The sequence below is a fragment of the Durio zibethinus genome, chromosome 1, assembly GCF_047325235.1.
Source record: "Durio zibethinus cultivar Kanyao isolate XHJ-2024 chromosome 1, ASM4732523v1, whole genome shotgun sequence".
NCBI classification, from domain to species: domain Eukaryota; kingdom Viridiplantae; phylum Streptophyta; class Magnoliopsida; order Malvales; family Malvaceae; genus Durio; species Durio zibethinus.
The window spans coordinates 29,625,618-29,647,321 of record NC_143162.1 but is presented as its reverse complement, the minus strand read 5'-3'; the positions used below and the strand labels follow the sequence as shown (position 1 = coordinate 29,647,321).

General features: G+C 29.3%; 2 protein-coding genes across 4 annotated transcripts; one reads left to right on the top strand and one right to left on the bottom strand.

Annotated features, from left to right (window-relative positions):
- Positions 1-2,076: 2,076 nt before the first annotated feature.
- On the bottom strand, positions 2,077-8,171 carry LOC111312234 (putative methyltransferase PMT24). 2 transcript variants are annotated; one of them, XM_022912313.2, is made up of 9 exons: positions 7,994-8,171; positions 6,169-7,310; positions 5,934-6,083; positions 4,779-5,049; positions 4,582-4,692; positions 4,297-4,471; positions 3,172-3,441; positions 2,554-2,748; positions 2,077-2,465 (listed from the first exon to the last, which is right to left on the bottom strand). In XM_022912313.2, the coding sequence occupies exons 2-9, from the start codon at positions 7,273-7,275 to the stop codon at positions 2,237-2,239; spliced, it is 2,508 nt and encodes an 835-aa protein (XP_022768048.2). In that variant the 5' UTR covers positions 7,276-7,310; positions 7,994-8,171; the 3' UTR covers positions 2,077-2,236. The 2 variants fall into 2 exon arrangements, with proteins under 2 accessions (XP_022768048.2, XP_089620446.1); XM_089764320.1 differs by having other exon boundaries at positions 8,117-8,171.
- Positions 8,172-14,181: 6,010 nt separating this feature from the next.
- On the top strand, positions 14,182-17,509 carry LOC111311217 (STAY-GREEN-like protein). 2 transcript variants are annotated; one of them, XM_022910593.2, is made up of 5 exons: positions 14,185-14,453; positions 15,834-16,010; positions 16,265-16,423; positions 16,663-16,809; positions 17,050-17,509. In XM_022910593.2, the coding sequence occupies exons 1-5, from the start codon at positions 14,304-14,306 to the stop codon at positions 17,170-17,172; spliced, it is 756 nt and encodes a 251-aa protein (XP_022766328.2). In that variant the 5' UTR covers positions 14,185-14,303; the 3' UTR covers positions 17,173-17,509. The 2 variants fall into 2 exon arrangements, with proteins under 2 accessions (XP_089620392.1, XP_022766328.2); XM_089764266.1 differs by lacking the exon at positions 16,663-16,809 and having other exon boundaries at positions 14,182-14,453.
- The last annotated feature ends 4,195 nt before the right edge of the window (positions 17,510-21,704 follow it).

The window sequence follows — 21,704 nt, the reverse complement described above, 5'->3', positions numbered from 1 at the left end:
AAGATAACACGTTAATACCTTTGAAACATAAAAGAAATTAGCTGAGATAAAATAAAACAAAAAAAGTTTACAAATGAAAAAATTTGAAAATATTTAAAATACATAAAATTTATATAATTTTCTTTATATATAAATACAAAATTAAATAAATAATAAAATATATTTTTAATATATTTCAAAAAGGATGAAACGGAGTGTACCTCAAACTTACTTGATTTCGACCCAAACAAGATTTATTAAAAAGATCTAAACGCAACAGGATTCTGACTTTTAAAAAGTTGCAACGATTAGACCAAATTAAATTGCAATCAATCAGATATATTATTTTGTCATTTTTATCTTTATTTATTTTTTTATAAAATTTATTTAATTAAAAAAATTATAAATGTTTATGACACATGAATTTATCAAAAATAAAGATATTAAATAATAATTTTATTAATATAATATGTATAAACGTAGAAATAAAAATAATAAAATATATATTTTACATATACCTTAAATAAGATGAAATACACAAAATTCAATCTTAAATTTAAAAAAAAAAATGCAATTATTACATTGAAGTGCAATGAAATCTAACAAACACGGATTATTTTATCATCTTTACCTTTCGTCAACTTTTTTCTTTCAAAATTTAATTTGAAAAAATACAATTAAAAGTCAAAAAATAAATGAAAAGAAAAAGGAAATCAAATTAAAAAAATTTTAAAATTAACACGTGAACACCTTCAATACTCACCCTTCTCTGTAACTTTTATTTTATAGATATTCATGTCATATTTGTCCTGCGACTAGGAGATAAACATATTGTAGCGTTAAAATCAAAATGTTAGCGAATTCTTAGCATCTTTAACATGTGAATGACAAGCGTGACGAAAATCATCTGAGATCAATACCAAATTATAGTGTTGCGGCGGCAGTAGCAATGCTGCTCGCCTACCAATGGAGAAGATTGCCGGTATCAAGCTCATAAAAGTTGAAAATTGGTGTTTTGTATGTTATCTTATGTGATACATGTAATTATATAAATTATTAAAATATAAATACGTCATAAATTATAAAATATGTTTGAATTTTAAAAATAAATATGATATATTTAATATACGTGTTATATGCGACATGACATGATTAATATGTATATAATTAATTTATTTAAACATAATACGAATAAACACAAATCATATGGATATATTCAAATAAACACGATTAATACAAATATACACGAATAGATACGATTAAAATAATAAATAATTATAAACTATCAATTATTTACAACTTAATAAATTTAATATATTAATAATATAAAAAAATATTTACATATTAAAAAAATTTTAACAGTCATTTAATATATATTTAATATATAAGTTTATTTTAATTTTAATTTTAATTTATATTACATAATTATATTAATGTTTAGTATCAAATTCAAAATGATAAATTATTGAAGAGTAAAGGATCAAAAAATAATGTATAGGACTAATATTAATATTTATATTATATTTATATTATTAATATAAAAAAATAATTTTATAATAATTATCAAATGAGTATCATAATTAAATGTTTAAAATAACTTTTATATGATATTAAATAGTTAATTAAGTGTCGTAATTAAAAAATTAAAAATTAAAAAAATATTTATATGTTTATATTAAATTAAAATAAATATAAAAAATATGTTAAACGTGTTAAATATATTAAACATATATTTATATGATAAGATTAAGTTAAATATATTATTCGTATCGTATCGATATTTAAATTAATTAATATACATACGACACGAATTATGTCGTATCAAAATTCGTATCAACATAAATAAATATAAAATACGTTTTTTTTTAAACATATAAAATTTTTTATATTTTTATATCGTATCATTATACCGTATTTAAAATTACATGCAGGGATCCATACTCATGCAAGGCTAGCCTAGCTAATTTGTTAAAATTTACAAAATGGTCGCATAATTTTTTACAAATGAGACATACGTGAAAACATACTATTATACACATGCAACTAACGGTAGAACTAAACATCAAGAATGGATTTGTGTTTCATTGAGATTCATAGTAATGAAAATACCCATTTTAATTCAATAAGGGAAAAATGTAATTGATATAAGTAGGTCCAAAATATAATCAACTATATAATTTTACACTTGCAAATTGATGACTAGATCTATGGTAAACTACAACATGCTTCTGGAATAAAAAGAATGGAAGTATCATTTTCAAACAATGGCAGACTTTATAGGTTCTTCCTCGGTGGGACGCCAAAATGTCTTGCGAATACAAAGCAATCCCTCGTTTTCTTTTGAATAAATCATTCGGATCTCCCATTGTAGAGATTTAGCCATGCTCTCTACCTCGCTTATGGTTTCAGCATTGTCTTGTACGATCAGCTTTCCTTCTGGCCTCAGAATTCGATCAACCTCCGCAATTACTGTAACCAACTTGCACCTGTGGCCAGCAAATCAACATCATATTAGGGAGGTAATCTTGGCTTAGAATGAAATCTGCAAGACATATAGCATGGTAGATAGCATACCTCTTTTTGATACTAGAGAAGAGAAAATCAGCATGAAGAACATCATATGTTCTGGGGTATGTATTAAATGATTCACACCAATCATGATGTATTCCAAACAAGCCACGTTCATAGATTATTGGAAGCGTATCAGGAGAGTCGATTGGAACTACATTCATGACCCATACTTTCAAGTCTTTCAGGGCCGCAGCAAACCTATAAACCAAAGCACAAAAGCATGATAAGAATAAGAACTAGGATAGAAGGTTACACGCATCTAGATGCACTTTAATGGAAGATATTAGACAATAACTACAAGACAAAAAATATTCTTTTAAATATTTTTATGAAAATAGAAAAAAAAAAAAAAAAAAAAAAGAAAAGGAATTAGTAATGAAAGGGGAAGGGATAGGGAGAAGCGTGAGGTTTTTTTTCCTCTAAAGTTTGACAATTTCTAACGAAACCAAAATATAAGCTCCTAGAGGAAATGGACATAAGTTCCTTCCTCAGCTAACAAGATTATTGTAAGCTAAAATTCACTTGAGCCATAAATTTCGGTCATTCTAGTCTTGAAAAGAAACAGCCTAATGAATTTCTTTTAATGAATTCTGTCAAAACTAGAGAGGTTAAATGAAATACCCTCCATAAACAGCTTTCATATCCATGACATTTCTCAAAGAAGACCAGTTTATTCCCATCCCATTCAAATATGACTGGGAGACAACTGCTTTCCAGTGATTGTAGTCTGCAGTGAAATCCTCCAGAGCAGCTTTACCATAAACGCCAACCTGAGAATTCAACCAATATGGAGGTTGTTCTAACCGTTCAGGCCATTGTGCAGGCCAATTGGATCCACGCTCTGTTGAATCTACTGGCACTTTGTGCATGCATGCCTGAAGAGGTACATTCCTGAAGACAAGAACCAGAAAATATGATCCAATCATAGTATTGTAAACATTATTCATCAAGAAGGTTGGGAGTACATGTAATTCAGAGAAATGCTCCTTTAACCAGATGAATAATTTTGGAGCAAATGAAAGCACTAGCTTGCATGTGCAAAAATGCACTAGGAAACAGTTAATAAAATAAATAGCCTTTGTGCCGGTAACATAAAACATGTGCCATTCACCCAAATACAGCTTAAAACATAAGCAAGGTCTATCCCCCTGAATACAATTCACACTGAGAAGGTTGATTAGCTAGTGGGTGTGCAAATGAACGAGTGAAATTGCATGGAATTCACCTCAATGGACAAATTTACAGTCAAATATTTTGTTTCTCCCTGTATGAGATTCTATCTACCTATTGCTGAAAAACCATGTCTCCGGCTAAGACTACTCATAACAGAGCAAAACCTAAGTATAAAGAAGATATGCATGGCAGAGATACCTGAATGCAATTAAACACAATTAGACATAGATCTACTTAATTTTTCCTCTCTTAAATTTACTAGAGTTGCTAGGACTGATCTATTATCCCCAAAGGCCAATTCTTACAGTGAAAAACATAATGAAATGCAGCATCTAAATTTTACGTTTAATATATTTAGAATGCCACTGCAAGGTTTATGGTGACAAGACAATTATATGCATTAAACTGAACACCACACCCATTCAATCATTTTAAAATCAAGTTTCCAATTGATTATGAACTTTATTTCATAATTTATTTAGGCATTCTTTACACTTATAATAGCAATATTTCACATTTGTACAATTACGGCCAACAAAGGAAAATAAACTGAGGCTTAAAAGTAACAATTACCAAGCTGCGTTGGGATCATCAGATTCTTCACAAAGTGGAGGTACATTTCTAGATCTTTTATTGTAGCAATCATTGGAAGTTGGCTTTCGATATATAGCAGCTCCAACAGCATTCAATCTATCCTTTTTAATGGTCACCAGATCCCAGCACATTGACTTTGTTAGCCGAGACATCTCTGCCGTCAATAACCACAGGCCACACAAATGAAAAAGGAGGATACATTAAGATAAATCAAAATATCGTTCTCTATTTGGAAACATAAGACTAGATTGTAAAGTATTTTACCTAGCCAAATGCCAACATCTTCAGGGAGTTTCTGGTAAACTGGAGTAGCAGACCAAACAAAGTAACCACCAGGCCGCAGGACACGGTTGAGCTCTAACAGAAGTTTGCCACCTAAAATATGCCTCAAAATGTGACTCCATATTAGAAAATAACATGAAAGTATAACTAAACACTGATAAATATAAAATGAATCCCACCTTCAATGTGCCAGGGGACCCTGCAACGTGCACAGTGCACAAGATCGAACACGGAACTAGGAAAAGGTAGCCTTTTGGTGCCCATCACATTTAATATGGCAGGAATTCCCCGTTCAAGTGCAAACTGCACTTGGGCTTCATGCTCATCCTTAGGAGCAAACGACATTGCAAGAACATCCCTTTCAAAAAGATAGCCTCCAAAGCTAGCCACCCCACACCCAACATCCAATATCACACGAGTTCTTTTTCCCCATGCAATTTCAGGAACAGACTGCAGCATTGAAACAAATAGGCATTCAAATTTACAAAGTTAGACAAAATAATTTCAGCAAAAGATACATAGGCCAGAAGCGAAAGCCATAGAACTGAAACCCAAAGCAGTTAGCTCACCCGACTTGAAAAATAAGTAGAAGAGAGGAGCAGAATCGAAGTTAATGAATTTATTAAAAAAAAAAAAAGAGTAGACACAACATTAATGAGTACTAGCAGTGGCTAATGGTTTGCATAAAAGTTTTCAAAAAAAAAAAAATCAATAATTGTAATGTTTTGAAATAGCTTCAAATTCTTGGGATGGCTCAGGTATCACAATTGGAAATAATATGACATGTTAAACCAGATAGACTTCTACTTCGTTAGATGAAATGACATATCAAAGAGAAAGAAAGTCCCATACCTAAAAGAGGCTATAGCCAATTATATATCATAAATTTGCTCATTAGAAAGAGTTAAGTGTGTGCACAAGCACATGCATATATGACTGTAAACAAGTACAGAGAGAAACAGCCTATTAGAGTTAATTATGTGCATGCATGTGCATACAAGTGGAAGCTTAAGAAAGATCTCATTTGAAGGACTTATATGATTGGCCTGCATATGGCAATTTATATGGCCTTCTTTAAAACTATACAAATGCATGACTTCAAGAAGATTATAGACTTGATGGTTTTAGTCATTTCAATAGTAAATTATCTAGGAAAAAAGAAAAGGAAATTCTAAAAATTACTTTTCACAGTAAAGTACTGCTTCTTTCTTTGAAAGAATTACCTCGTAATCACATGTCAGCAACCACCAATGCAGAATAGAGGCAAGAATATAGCCAGACAGCCTACTTAGCAGACAGGGAAAAAAAAAAAAACACCTATGAAAAGTACTTACTTGTTGAATAAAATCAATGTAATGAAGAGCACCATTCTTAAACTGAGTTCCACCACCAGGAAAGGTAAGGTATTCACCAGTTACTTTTACCCAATTTTGGTGCCCCTTAACCTCTGCAAGCTTGGTGTGGGGAACATTGTAGTACCATATCTGCACCAGCACCAAAAGAATAAAATTTAACCAAAGTAAATAGACAAAACACAAGCACTTGTTCACTCAGCAGATAGGTGTTTACTTTATCCCTGCTTTTAGGCCACTTTATTGAGCGCTTATATCCTTCAGGTAGAGGGACAAGACATGTAGGAGCTTCATCAGGACAGTGCCTCTCTCGATGTTCATAGTGTTTTGTGCTTGGAAGCTTTCTGATAACTTGCCAATTGTCTAGGCAAGGTATGTAGTCTGTTCCAGCAGTTGACTTACAGAGTTTCCAATGGGAACCATTTTTTTCATTGAATATTGAAGATTGTTGTGATTTCTTCTCATTCTGTGATTCTTCTGCTTGAGTTGACCAAGCTCCATTCTGAGTGGTAGACTCGGTCAAAATTTCTGACTGAGCACCAGCAGGGAGAAGCTCATTTGAAGCTTGGTTGTTTTCCTCACTTTCCACACTATTCTTGACAGCAGTATGCTCATCTTGATTGTTGTCGTTCTTCTCCTCGGTCAAAATAGCCTCTTTGTCAACCTGTTTTACTTTATCTGCACTTGCTTCTTCCTCATAGTTCTTCTCACCCTCAGCTGACTTTGGTTTGATTTCACCTGAGCTCTCCTCTGATTCTGCCTGCACATTTTTATTCATTTCACGACCTTCATTCTCTGCTTCTCCGGTTTCTAAATTTGACTCTCCCTCTCTTGAATTTGTTTCCCCGTCTTTCCCATTTCCATTCCCCTCATCTTTATCCACTGATTTTTGTCCATTTTCTGACTCAGTTTTCTCATCAGAACTCTCATTTGCATGATTTTCTTCCTGGTTTTCCTCAGCTGAATTTTGAAACTCCTTGCTCTCATTATTACTCTCAAGCACTAAGTTCTCCCTTGAATTATCCTCATCAGTATTCCCAGATTCTTTACTGGGCATACCAGTGCCATCTTCCCTTGTTGCATCCTCGGATAGATCACCAGAGGTATCATCAAATTGTTTAGAAACACTGTTTGGCACTGTTTGTTTCACCTCATTTCTGGTTTCCTGAGATGACAATTCTGAATTCTGAAATGGAACAAATGATGAGGACATGAACATCCAAATCCCAACTAAACATAAAGCAACAAACACAACTATAGTAGTTGTCGAACAGTAACTTGACGACTTCCTCCCATCAACTCTGGAATACTTCCCTGTGGCCATGTTCTCTTTTCAATAGCTTTTCTTGTTACATACAGCTGGGAGAGCAAAAACAGCTAGTCAGTTAGTACCATAGAGAAATTTCTTCCAATCATATTTCAACTTTTAAAACCATATGGAATTTGTTGTCCTGATAATCTAGTAAATCAAAATGATAGATAGAAACACCACGAGCAAGAGAGAAAAAAAAAGTGTAGATCTAGACAGCAAAATCTAAAAACAACTGAATCAAGAATAGAGCAGATAATTAATTGCTAGCAGTCACAAAGCGCCAATATACCAAAAGAACCGAATGTTAACTGAATTACTTGTAAAAGGAAAATCAATAGCTTGAACATATTAAAGCCAGAATCTCCTGTAGAAGCATCCATTACATGTCAATATAAAGAGTTAAACCCCTGAGTAAGCACAGCTACCAATAAATGAAAAACATCATAGATAACAGTGAATGAGAATTGAGATCAACACAGCATTTTTCTAAATCCAATCTTTTTATAAAAAAAGATTAAAACTTTATACTCAAAATTAAATCTTTTCTCGATTTGCGAAAGAGACCCAGATCCCAAAAGTCCACTCAAAAGTGATTTTTCAATCTTAAGCCATTAAAGTTCAACTTACAGAATCCCTGATCAGCAAAAAAAAAAAAAGAAAAGAAACAGTGACTTGAAACACCATTTGAAGCACTTTAATTACATATAAAAACCAATAACTAAGACATTACCTTAACTGATAATGAAGAGTTTAGCAGCAGAACAGAACAAAAAAATATATATCTAACTTGAAAACATGAATAACAAAGAGAATGTTAAAAAAAAAAAAAAAAAAAAGAAAGAAAAGCTCTTACCTCTTTTTTCTTCTTTGGTGGGGTTGTTGTAGACCTGTTGAAGGGATCTGGGCTTGGAGAAATTTACGTGTCTTTGCTCCTTTTATTACTCTCTTTGTTTAAAGGAAATGGGGAGATAAAGGGTGGAAACGTAGCAGAAGCTAGATTTTGACTTTTTGTATGCAAGTGGAGCTCCTCCGGCCTTTGACAGCAGACTACTTTTGTGTTAGGCTGGATTCCATCTCTACTCAGGGTCTATTTACCGACAATAAGTTAAATTTTGGTGAAATTAATTATTATAAAAATAAGATTAAAATTGATGAAATATATATTTAAATATAAATATAATGATAATATAAAGTAAATTATAATAAAAAATTTATTATTAAAAATATTATATAAAAATTTATATATAATAAAAATTTTAATATATTTAATATTTATAAAATTAATAAATTATCAAAAATTATTAAAATATTTATGTATTAATAAATAGTTTTGTTTATAAATAATTAAAAATTAATAAAAATGATAATAACATATAAAAAAATCCTTTAAAAATTAATAATAATATAATTACACAAATTGAAACTTAACAAAATAATATTAAAGTATTTTTTTTGTATTTATTTATTTATTTAGATATAATTTTTTATCAAAATAATAATTATTTATTAAAAAGATAATAACACATTTACACATATAAAAATAACTAATATTTATTTATTATTATTTATGTTGTTATCTATTTTACTATACTCAAATTAATTTCAAATTTATATATTTTTCTTAATCTATTAATAATTTATCTGATTATAAAATTTATTATTTATGTACTTATTAGGTTTTAGTTGTTTTATTTATTTTGATCAAAAAATTTATTTAGTTATTAATTAGTTTATTATATAAATAGAAATTTTTATTTATATTTAATTAGTTGAGTTATTTAAATAATTTTAAATTAAAAAAAAAAACCGAAACAAAAAAGAAAGGCCATGAGATAGGAACATTTTTGTCTCTTGTAGCTCTAATATGCGTAGATTTTTTTAATCAAACGGATGAATTTAAACATAAGATAATATAAAAATAAAAATAAAATTTTGAGTATTGCATTTTTGTAAAAGTTATTTTTTTTTCAAAATTTAAAATTTTATGAATCAAACATATCTGAAAATAAAAGAAAAAAAATGAGAGAGAGAGAGAGAGAGAGAGAGAGCAAGAGTATTTATAGCCTATCAATGCGTTTAAAATGTCTCATTTGCATTGATATTTGACTTAGCAAATAGCCTATCAATGCAATTAGACACTCTAATTGCACCTCGTTGGAGAAAAGAACTCCAAATGAGCTCTTAGAAAACTGGAACAATTGGACATATCATAGAGATCTAGAAATAGAAATTACCTTGAATAATTTATAGTAATTATTTTAACCATTTTAAGTATTTACCTAATTGAATATTTCATGAATTCACATGTCTTAGATTTATTATGTGAATCTCAATGATTCTTGGAAAATTCGTTGCACAAAAATTTTAACCCTTTTGTTTCTGTTCCAATTTGATAGATTTTGCTATCAAATGTCTTTTAAGTTAAAATATTATTATTATTATTATTGATAGTATAATTAAATTTTAAAACATTGAAAGAAAATACTTGCTTAATATGATAATTTTAAAAAATAACTTAACAACAATGGTTAATAATTTTTTTGAAAGGCATAAATATAACATACTTTAAATATTTGACTTTATAGTAAAATGCAAATGCATCTCCAACTCTAAAATAAGTTACAATTTTTTTTATTCTCAATATCTTACATAGGAAAAAAAACTAGTAACTATTGATGTCATGTAAGGATTATTAGACCACTCTCACCATAAAATATTATTATAGCTGTTAATATGTTACATCAACAATAGTGTTGTGTGTGAAAAACCCATACCATTAATTAGGGGTTGGTATTGAAAGAAAAACAATTTCACATCTCAATAAAAACACAATCCATTCCATTAATTAATGGCTGATATTGAAAGAAAATCTATTTTACATTTTATAATAAAAAATTATATTATAATTTTATAAGAAATGATCATTTTTTAATAAAAAAATCTTTTTTTAAAAGATAAAATCTATATATCTTAAAACAAATAATACCTCATAATAAGCATAATCCAACTATCCTTAATCACAATAATATTTTTTTGAATAATTAAATATCCTTCGAATAATATTGATCCTTATATCAAGGATAATTCCATTTTTATTTTCATGAAAAGAAAAGGTATTACTAATACTATAATTTGTGAGTGTCTTTTTCAAAAGCTAGCTAATAATTCATTCAATAAAAGCTGTCCACAACTCCTTACTACCAGTATCATTTGTGGGTGTCTTTTTCAAAAGGTTAACAAATCAGTTATTCATTCATTCAAGAAAGCTGTCCACAACTCCTAGTCCTATTCCTTGGGAAAAAGCCCATATGGTGATAATTTGATTTAGTTATATTTCTGGATTTTAGAAGTAATTAAGAAATGGCATAATTTACTTCCATAGAATTCAAATGAATAACAATTTTATTATTTAAGTTGAGATTTATTTAACACAGATGATTCGTATTCGTAGTCATCTTTATGCAACCGACTTTCTAGTCACATGCCTGTGTTCCAAAATATTCTCTTTATCTTGAAACCTTGTATTCTTTTGAAAGAGCCATCGTTTTTCTTGTTCACCGACAGAAACACATGAGCAAAATATTGTGTTTAAAATTAAGCAAAATTTTCTAATATAATATGCTTATAAAAATTTCTTCCATATCTTTTTCTTCTAAATAAAAATCTTCATAGGTTCTTTTAAAATACTTATTGGCAAGCTTTTTACATATGTTTTATTGACTTTTTGCGTACGAAATTTATCCTCAAAATCACTTGGAAATAACAGATTATAACAAATACATTGGTAAATATAAATAGAAAAGGATTTTGAAAAAAAAATTGCAATAATGGCATAAATAAAAGGAAAAGAAAAGAAAAAGAGAGGGCATGGCAGGGGGAATTACCACAGGAGCTAGTGGCGGTGATGTTGTGTCATTTATTGCAAAACACTGCACCGACACTCAAATTTTCATGGAGATATGGAAGTCACATGGACCATCGACTAGCCTTTCTTTCTTAAAATTCATCATTCCATCATGATTTTTCTATTTTTATTTTTTTTAAGAAACCATGGGAGTTAATTTTATTTTTTAATAATATAATGGCACAATATTCGAACCAGATATTCAAGGGCTACTTTAGGAAAAAAAAAATTATATGGGAGGGCCTTGATCTAGGCCCCGTTTAAAATGTTCCCACTGGCCTGTCATGGAGACTAAGTACAGTGGGTCCAGAAAATTGGCACCTATTTTCTTACAGCTTGACTCTCAGGCCTCAGCAGTTTCATGATTTCTAATGAGAATTTATAAATGGTAGAAGCAGCAATGATTCGAACTCAATGCTGCAACAGATAAATGATGGTAATCAGTGACCACATCTGCTGTTAGAAGCTAGACATAAGACTTTTTATAACTTGGGGCTTGGGTGTCTATTTTCCATGCGGTTTTAAGTTTTGTTTTTCAATTTGTGTTAATTATATTGTTAGTACTTGAATTTTGATCATATATATTATTTGATACTTAAAAAATTATATAATTGATTTACATTTTGAATTTTTAAAGAATGTATCACCTTAATTCAAATTCTTATACTAAACTATTTTGCTTATATAACATCTAATCAATATAAATGTATTATGTGCATGTTATTTGTTAAATGAAACTGTTAAATATTTTATAAAATTTTTGTATGGATGTCATGTGATAATCAATAATTAATCAATTTTGGATAAAATTTATTATTCAAGGATAAAATTTTTGGCCTTTTCTTAAAATATATATTGCAAAGAATGTTGATAATATTGTGTCATGAATACACAACTTGAAATATGATCAAACACCACATGTATAAAACTAATTGGATTAGTGATATTTAAATTCGAGTTAACATGATATAATTTTAAAAATCAATGTGTATCAATTTATATATTTTTTAAAATTCAAATATCAAACATCCACATATCATATTATAATTGGTCATTTGGTTAATAAGAAGCAGAAGCTTGTTAATTACACTACATGATTTGGAAAATTTATTTGCATTCAAAACAGTAATGAAATTAATAGTGGGTTACTTGATTTATAAGATCGTTTTATCGTTCATCTCAATAAAAATAATTTTGAATTCAAATTTTATTGATAGCTTATTTTGATGTTATCTAATGAAAAAAATAATTTTGATCATTTACATTGTACTAATGAAGTAAACAGGAATAACTTAGGTGAATTTATAGTGAACTTTGTGAATTTTTTTGTTAAAAATGACTAAATAAAATTTAAATAAAAATTTTAAATCCATAAATTGAAAATTTTATTAATAAGTGTGTAAAATTTAAAAATTTTATTATTCTTTTAAGATAGGTATTTTTATTAAAAATTTTAATAAAATTTTTATTATTAAATAAGTACTAATTAAATATAAATTACAAATGATATTTTTATTTTTTTTATTATTAATCTTATCATTGAATTCTATTAATTTATAAATTTAAAATTTTTTAATAATTTTTATTAAATTATTTTTAATAAGAATTATACTTAAAATTTTTCATTTAAGTGTTCTCCAAGTAAACTTTTTGGAGATTTTTTCTCATTAAAAAAATAACAATGGAGCCGCCCCAAACATCGGGTTTTAATACTAAGTGAATCCTAATTGCAACAGAGGGTGCAAATCCACCTTCAGCAAATTGCCATGGGGCCTAACCCAACGACATTCACAAATAGAAGGGTGTGGCAGGTTTTCGGCCTAAACCATTATTGTCATCAGTCACATGTGAAACTTTCGATAAATGACATACTGGTCATTATCAAAATGACATCCCTTCGCTTTACAACTAAAATTTAATTGTTCAACATGATTGATAGCAGTGCTTAATTTTTGCTAAAAAGTTTTGAATTATAATTTAAGGAATTATTTCAATTTTATTTTTTTATTATAATTATTTTTTTATTTATTTATTTATATTCAATTAAATTATTATTTAAATAAAAATTTTAAAACCATTAATTTTGTATCAATTAAGATAAATTTCAATATGACATTGTAAAATATATGAAAATTTATCAAATAGTATAATTAATATACGTGAAAATTAAATAAAATAAATTTTTTTTTCATTTTCTCATTTTTTCTTTCTCTAAAATTTCTCATAAAATTTAATTAACTATAATTTGAAAATTAATTGATTTAATTTTGTCATTGACTAGATTTAATCAATTAAGGATTCAGTTAAATTAAAATAAAAGATTAAGAGTATGATTGATTATAATAAAATATTAAGAATTTAAATGATTATAATTTATGTTAGAGGGTTTTTTTTTCCTAACACTTTTGCATTTTATATTTTATGAAGATAAATAATAAAAAGTTTCTGGTAAAATTTTCATTGATCTACTAAAAATTCATTTAAATGGATAATGAAATTAATTTCAACATGATTTAAAATAATGATAACCATAAAATTAATTTTTATAATGATAAAAATTAAATATTTTAAAATTAAATTATTATAAATTAATTATTATAATGATAAAATTAAATATCGTAAAATTAATTACTAACGATAAAATTAAAAATAAATAAGTTCCCACAAATGGCCCAGGCCCAAACTCAAAACCCTTCTGCTTTTCTCAACCAGAATTTGATTTTGAGCAGGTTAAGCAGCTGACTGATAGGCTGGCTATTGAGAATTGAGTCAATTGACCCAATTAAACCACGTCACTACATTATCCAAAAGTTATCAAAATTTCATTAAATATAGATGACGTGGCGCAAAGTTCAAGCTCCCACAGCCAATCACAATCCTGCAGGCAATATTTTCAAAACAAAAAACAAATGTGTGGAGTGAAGAAGGCCTTGACACTTATTTTCGACTAGTGGGGTCTAATGAATCACAAATCCACGTGAACCCACAAACCAAAATCTCTGGACATCAATTCTCCACATTTACCCATCATATCATTCATTTTTTTCTTTCTTTCTCTCTGACAAAGCTCTCAGAAAAGACAATGGTGGGCTTTCAACAATGAAGACGAAGAAAAAGTGTAGGTTATGACTGTCCCATGGCCTGCCATTTTGTTTACTATGCCTCCTTTTCACCTTTACCATTGAAAGGCTTTGATGTCAAGAACCGAAAATTCAGGCCTTGTCAGCTTCAGGTTTCTTCCATTGGCAACAGTGCTAGAACCTCCTACAACACCCTTGTCTCTGAGGTGGTTCTTCTGTTCTCTCTTCATTTAGAAATTCTTGTTTTGGAATGGCATTGTTCTGTATAAATGTTAGATAGAGGTATTCTGAACTTAATGGTTTATAGTAACGTTAGAGTTATTTAGATTTTGATAGTTAGTTCGTTCATTGTTTGGAATTTTCTGTATACAATGGCAATCTTATTGTAGTTTTTAAATATGCCTAAATTTTGTTCGTGCACTTTTGGCGCTCACTTGTTCATTCATTTCTGCTTGCTGGTGCTTTGCTTAGACTGTTTATGAATAAAACCATTGCATTGACTTACATTATAGGGAAAAAGAAATAATCTACTATATTTTGGTTATATGTCAACAATACCTTTCAGCTCTGCCGGTATAGGCATCCTTGTGGGCTTGCATAAGAAATGAGACAGAAACGCTTGTCATATGTAGGGCGATTTAGTGATGGGAAATACAAATATCGTTGCATCAGGATTGACAGACTTGGCCTGATTTAATTTCCACACGGGTTGTTCCTCAAATATAAATATGGCACCCAGCTGCTGCTCTCTCCTCCTGCAGCACCAAAACTATGTATTTCTGAGTCCTCGGCTTCTTAAAGCAATGGTTTATGGTTCGTGCATGATTTCATGTGACATAAAATCTAGATAATTCCACATTTCTTTGCATCCTCACCTTCATGGCTTCGTCATTACTGAATAATAGTACAAATAGTTTCTCAGAGTTATGACATATAGCAGGGCACTGCATCGAGCATGTTTCCATTTGGTTTTGCCTATTGCCAGTCCTTTTTTGCACTCCACATTAGTTTTATTCTTCGTAGCCCTTTTTCTTTAATTTATTGCTTTAACTCATCATTAATTAGCCTGAAATAGGAATGTTAGAGGTTGTTCTTTCCCAACTTTCATTCATGAAATTCGCACATTTATGGATCCTTTTATTGACTATTTCTATTATATATTTTGCAAATCATGAAATAAGCATTATATGGCAAGTTGTGGCAAAATATAGAAGACATAGAAGTTGCATTCATTGTTACGGTTTTTTCTGACATACATTTATGTATACCACTCCTAAATTGATATCCTACAATTCTGTCTTTCACCTTGCTTTCCCTGCAACAGTAGAAAATGCAGTTATCCTTCCTGCCTATATTAATTAAACATTATTATACTGAAAAACACGTATAGTTGAACCAATTACTAGTTATTCTAGTTTGATTTTCCAGTTATTCTGTGTTGTTCCAACTTTATTGAATGTCTTCTAGAAGATAAAATATACATTCATAAGCATTGAATACATGCTTCAAGGAGCTCTGCTGCAAATTATTCTTAAATGTCCCAAATTGCCCAAACGAATAGCATATTGAAAATTTTCAATTTCCAGGCTGCAAGGCTTTTGGGTCCTCCAGCTAGTTTTGAAGCTTCAAAGCTCAAGGTTGTCTTCATGGAAGTAGGGCTAAAAGATTATTCTGCAATAATCCCAAGAACCTACATCCTTTCCCACTGTGACTTCACAGCTAACTTAACATTGACCATCTCTAATGTCATCAACCTTGATCAGGTACGAATTCGATTAGTTTCTATCTTTGGATTTGAACTTTGCACCAAATGCTTTTCTTCTTTTTCTTTTTTCTTTTTTTAAATTTTAATCTAAATGTTTGATGGAGGTATAAACAGTTAAATCCTCATGTGAGAGTAAGCATTTTGTATTTGGTATGCAGTTACCATTTTTGTGAATATAGTTGCAGTTGGAAGAATTATGATTTGAAACATCTAATTAATAGTTCTTTTACACATTGGATGTGTCCATGGCAGTTGAAAGGGTGGTATAACAAGGATGACGTGGTTGCTGAGTGGAAGAAAGTGAAGGAGACCATGTTTCTCAATGTGCATTGTTATGTAAGCGGTCCAAATCTCTTGCTTGACCTTGCTGCTGAGTTCAGATACCACATTTTCTCCAAGGAATTACCTTTGGTAAGTTTTCCTCCCTAACATCACAAAAGAATAAGACTACAAGATGATTAGAAATTTAGAACTCAGCTTTGATGTTTTTGACTTTGACATAGCATATTTGTGATTTCAATATGAGTTTACTCTTTCATTTAGCCATTTAATCGACAGATTTCTCTTTCAGTATGCGGTGTTTAGTTGCAATGCTTGTGACACTGTGAAAGTGATAATGCTTGCTGAATTTTTGTTGCAATGCAAACTAGGTTCTTAAAGCTGTGCTTCATGGAGATTCCGTCCTTTTCACTGATCACCCTGAGCTATTGGATGCTTTAGTTTGTGTTTACTTTCATTCTAGTTTGCCAAAGTACAACCGAATGGAATGTTGGGGACCTCTCAAGGATGCTGCAGAGGTGATATCAAACCCCTATGTAAATGGTTTCCTAATTTGTCCCATACATTCTAAAGCCGCTTACTTGTCTCTGAAAGAATTACCAATGCCAGTTCTCAAGTGTTAACTTCTGTCTAAGGAAAATGATTAACCTTAATAATTGAACCATTTTTCTCTCAGTGGCATAATGATTTGAAGCCATCATAGCATTATTTAAAATAACAATATTTAATAATCAACTGCTACGTTTTTATTTCATCAGGGAAAACTGGGAGATCAAGTTCAAGGTTTGTTAACTGCAGATAAGGAAAGTTCCTCTCCACCTGCAAAATGGGAAAGACGTCCAAAATCCATCTTTCAAGCTCTATTTACCTTCCTTCTTTGATTTGTGGTCAATGGGCCGGTTTCTTGCCTAATGGCTGCAACACAAGCCAAAGACAAGTAAAGTGGAGAACAACGCAATAAAAGTTCAATTTTAAGACTAAAAGCCAAGGCAATCCATTTCATGAAAGGATTTTTTTCTGATTATTTTATGATTGATGCATTTGCTTAATTCGATTGGAAATGTAAACGCGAAATTCATCTGCAACTGAGGCCATTTGTTCATTCATTACTAACTAATGGCTACTTTCTTTATTTCTTTGTAAATCAACAGTAAAGCTGTTCTTACAATAGCAGTTATAAGAGGCTCTCTTTCAAAGTTACTTTTATAGGCAACCTTAGTACAGAAACAATCTGCTTTTTTAAAAAAAAAAAAAAACTTTTGGTATATGCAACTTCTGGAATATTCTAGAATATTTAGCAGCAATAAAATCACAAAAGATGCACATCCAATGTACAAGAGGAAAAGCTTTTTCAAGAGCCAGGATCAACTAGGCACTTTGCAAATTCAATACGGCTAGTATTTATTCAGATATGGAGAAGATAGGAGTTGTTATAAAATCCGTTACCAAGTGATCGCATTGAATTGGTATATCATTCTAATGCTCACTTTAAGGAAATGAAAGAGAGTAACCACCAGTTTAAAATTTGAAAGATCCAGATTTGAACTTGGTGATTTTTTGAAAAAGTTCATATCTTTACATATTTATATTAAATCATAATTAGTCTTGATAAATTTTTAATATGAAATTAAAACGTTATAAAAAAAGAATTTACATTTGTTTTGAGGGTAATACCTCAATTATTTTATAAAAAGAAAAAATATAGTGTTTATTCTATTTTTTTGAAAAAATAGTGTTTACTTTAAGAGAAACTATTTAATACACTCACAATAGAGTACTCTACGAATGGGATAAAAATAGTGACTCTTGTTTCATTCTTTTTTAAATTTGTTTTTTGTTTTTTTTAATTTTTTAAATATACACTAAGGGATGTGTATTACCATCTTAATTTCGATTGTAGAGTTAAAAAATTCCATTCTCTTACTTAAGAAATTATTTGATATACTTATAGTAGAGGTTTTTAACTCTACAAACGGGATTAAGATAATGACACATGTCTTATTTTTTTAAAATTATTTTTTTATTTTTTAAATATACACTAACGGACATATGTTTTCATTTTAATCTTGATTATGGAGTTAAAAAATTTTACTGTCAGTATATTAGATAATTTCTCTTACTTGAGAAATTAATAGTGAAATTTTTTAACTTCATAAACAGAGTTAAGATGATAATACATATCGCACTTCATTTTTAAATAATTTTTTAAATGGAGTATTTTCAAGTTCAAACTATGAAAATCATCTATCACTCAATAATGACTATATTAAATGTGAATATATTTTCAAAATAATTAACAACGATATAGACTTGTACCATTGGCATTTGACAAGTAAAACTAATGAAAATTCATAAGACAAATACAAATACTCCACATCGAGATTTTATGTTTTTAATTTCTTCATTCTAAAGGCTAATTAGTTTTGATCTCTTTCCTTGAACAGCAGAACATGAAAAGGTTAAACACTACGTATATTGTAGTTGACTTAATTTTTGAAGTCTCTATCCATTTCTTGTACAAAATACAAAACATCATATTCCTAGGTTTTTGCTTTCTGATGTACTGCCGGCCATGTAAATTGTAATTAAACCTGAATTAATTTCAAAATTTTGAAATAATTAAGAAAACCTTTTTTGAAGAAGATAGATCCAATTGTCTATCTATAACAACCTTGAAGAGTCAGTTTCTATAATACAATTTAAAACTTGACCAGAAAAAAAAAATTTTTTTAACAAACAATGTCATAGTTTGAGATAGAAAGCAATGACCGATGTTAGAATTTGAATTTCAAATTTATTGGATGACACTTTTTAAATATGATTTTGCAAATAAGACTTTGGTTTAATAAAAAAGATGAGGTTTTAAAATCTTGAGATCTCATTTTGAGTCTCAATGTGTGCATGTGTGAGTTTGTTATAATTTTACGTTAAATTTATTCAATTATGAGTTTTTTTGTTTATTTATTTAATTTAATTCAGGATTTTTTTATAAGAATTAAATATTTTATTATAATTGTAATTTCTTTTATATTTATAATTTCATAAAAAAAAAAGACCACAAAGGGAGCTCCAATTAAGTATACTTAGCACTTCAAATTAAGTGTCCCCATTAAGGTTTCCAGTTGTATAAGGTAATTGATTTATATTAATTTTTACGTTTAACCAAAGTGTTGAATTGATTACATGGATTAACACTGATAAGACAAATATATGTGAACAAAACAAGAGTCCTTATTCTTTTCAAGTAATGTTAATTAAGCCTCTTATTTCAAGGTTTAATATTTTAAAGAATTCTCATGTCCGCCGTCAGTAATATTCATATATTCTTCTTTATTAAAGTGAATTCAATTAACTTTATTGTTCATTCAACGTAAGCTAGAAATTCGCCATGAGAAATATAGAACAAATTCTAATATATATATATATATATATATATATATAACAAAAGTTTGGAAATGATTAAATACTTCATTTGTAAGACTTTATTTTGATTTCTGCTACTAACATTTTTTTTTTACGATACGTAAATTTAATAAAAATTTTCACTGAAACTTCAAATATATTTTAATATAAAATAAAGTAATTTTTCCGCGTTTAAAAGCTTTTTATATAAAAAAATTTGTATATAATTAGTAGTTCTAAAATCCAAATTAATTAGTCCATGTCATGCCAGCTAATTAAGAGAGAAAAAGTTAATTAAGTTTATGGCCGAAATGATATTGTCATTTTCATTGCAAGTGCGAAGTAAGTGGTAGAACGAAAATTTAGCTGCCGGCTTGGATATATGTCCATGCATTCATACCATACCCATAACATCACATCATCTTTGCTTTTAATAATGCATAACTTAAGTACTTATACTAACTATTAAATTTCAAATTTTAGCAAATACTTTTAAGATGAGTCTAACTTTTACGTGAAATGAAAGTTTCTTTTTCTAATAATTAAAAAAATTTTAAGATTCCAATATTAAAAGTCTCAAGTTTAAATAATACGATAAACGGATTAGATATATAAGATTGAAAAAGAATTATTTATATGTAATGAAATATAGTAATAAAATCAAGAAAAAAATGTAGTAATAAAGAACAAGAAAAGGGTGGCATTAATTCACCATCTTGTAATCTTTATATTTACCTAATTGTAGCATTCAATAGGTTGAAATGAGATGTTCCTGTATAAATCAAGCCATAGGATAGGAGAATCATTAGCAAGCAAGTGCATCGATATATACAATGTTCAATTGGTTGACTGGAATTAAGAAGTTTTCTGTTCTAAACTGTTTTGATGATGATTGATTGGCACATGCGATTGACAAGGACATTAATTCATCCGCTATGATCTTATACATGTACGTACAATAAAAAGATAAATAATTCGGTATATTTTGTCGATCAAACTCTCTAGCTTTAATTTTTGTGTATATATGTAAACAAAGAAAGAAAGAAAGAAAGAAAGAAAGAAGACTTGAGGGCCTTTGTCTCTGTAATTATAAGTTCTTCGTCACTGGCATTGTAAAGCGGATTTGTAAAGATGGAGAAGAAATGCAACAAAAAGAAAAAATGCAGCGTTCGGCCTGTGAGAGGGAACGTAAAACGCAGGATCTTCCGTGATTTCTTTCAACGGCTTAAAGTCACAGTAAAAAAGATTAGTCATCGTCTCTTCAACCGTCAAGAACAGTAGCCTGCATTTCGTCGAACGGCAGCTCCTTCCATTGCAATATACTCATATATACGTACATCCATTCCTGCATGTTCTTACTATTTTGTTAAACATGATCCATCCTACTTAATTTGTCTTGTTTGTTTTAGGCTTTCAGCAATAATATATTTGAAGTCAGCTTGTGGGATCGATGAAATACTGCTGTGTATGATAGGTTACAAATATTTTTCTGCAATAAATATCTCAGCAATTAAAATTTGATCAGAAGCTTGACTTCTAAGCGGGAGTCTCAAGCTTGACTTGTAATGGGTTTAGGGTTTAGAACGAGCAAAGGAGAAAGTACATGTTGTACAATAAGTTAGAATAAAATTTAAGTCTGTTCTAAAATGGATGAATTAGCACTTAAATACGTATTTCATCATACGTTTTCTTCATCTTATTTCATTGTTCATTCATGAATAATACACTTCCCTCCCTTCTCTCTCTAATTTTCTCAAAGGAAGTGAGGAATTAATTAATTTGAGTTAGTATTAAATTAATTCCACTCGCATGCCACATTATTATGCTGTAAGCCTGAGTAGAAAATTTCCAATTATGTATCACCAAGTAAATAGCTGGCAGATATATAATATTTTCTCATCAAATGCCCTCTCGAAGAATTCTAATATTAAATGCAAACTAAGAATTGTACGTCTTGGAAACCGACGGTTTTTAGCATGGAATTGTGAAAGCATTTTTGGATACCATTCTA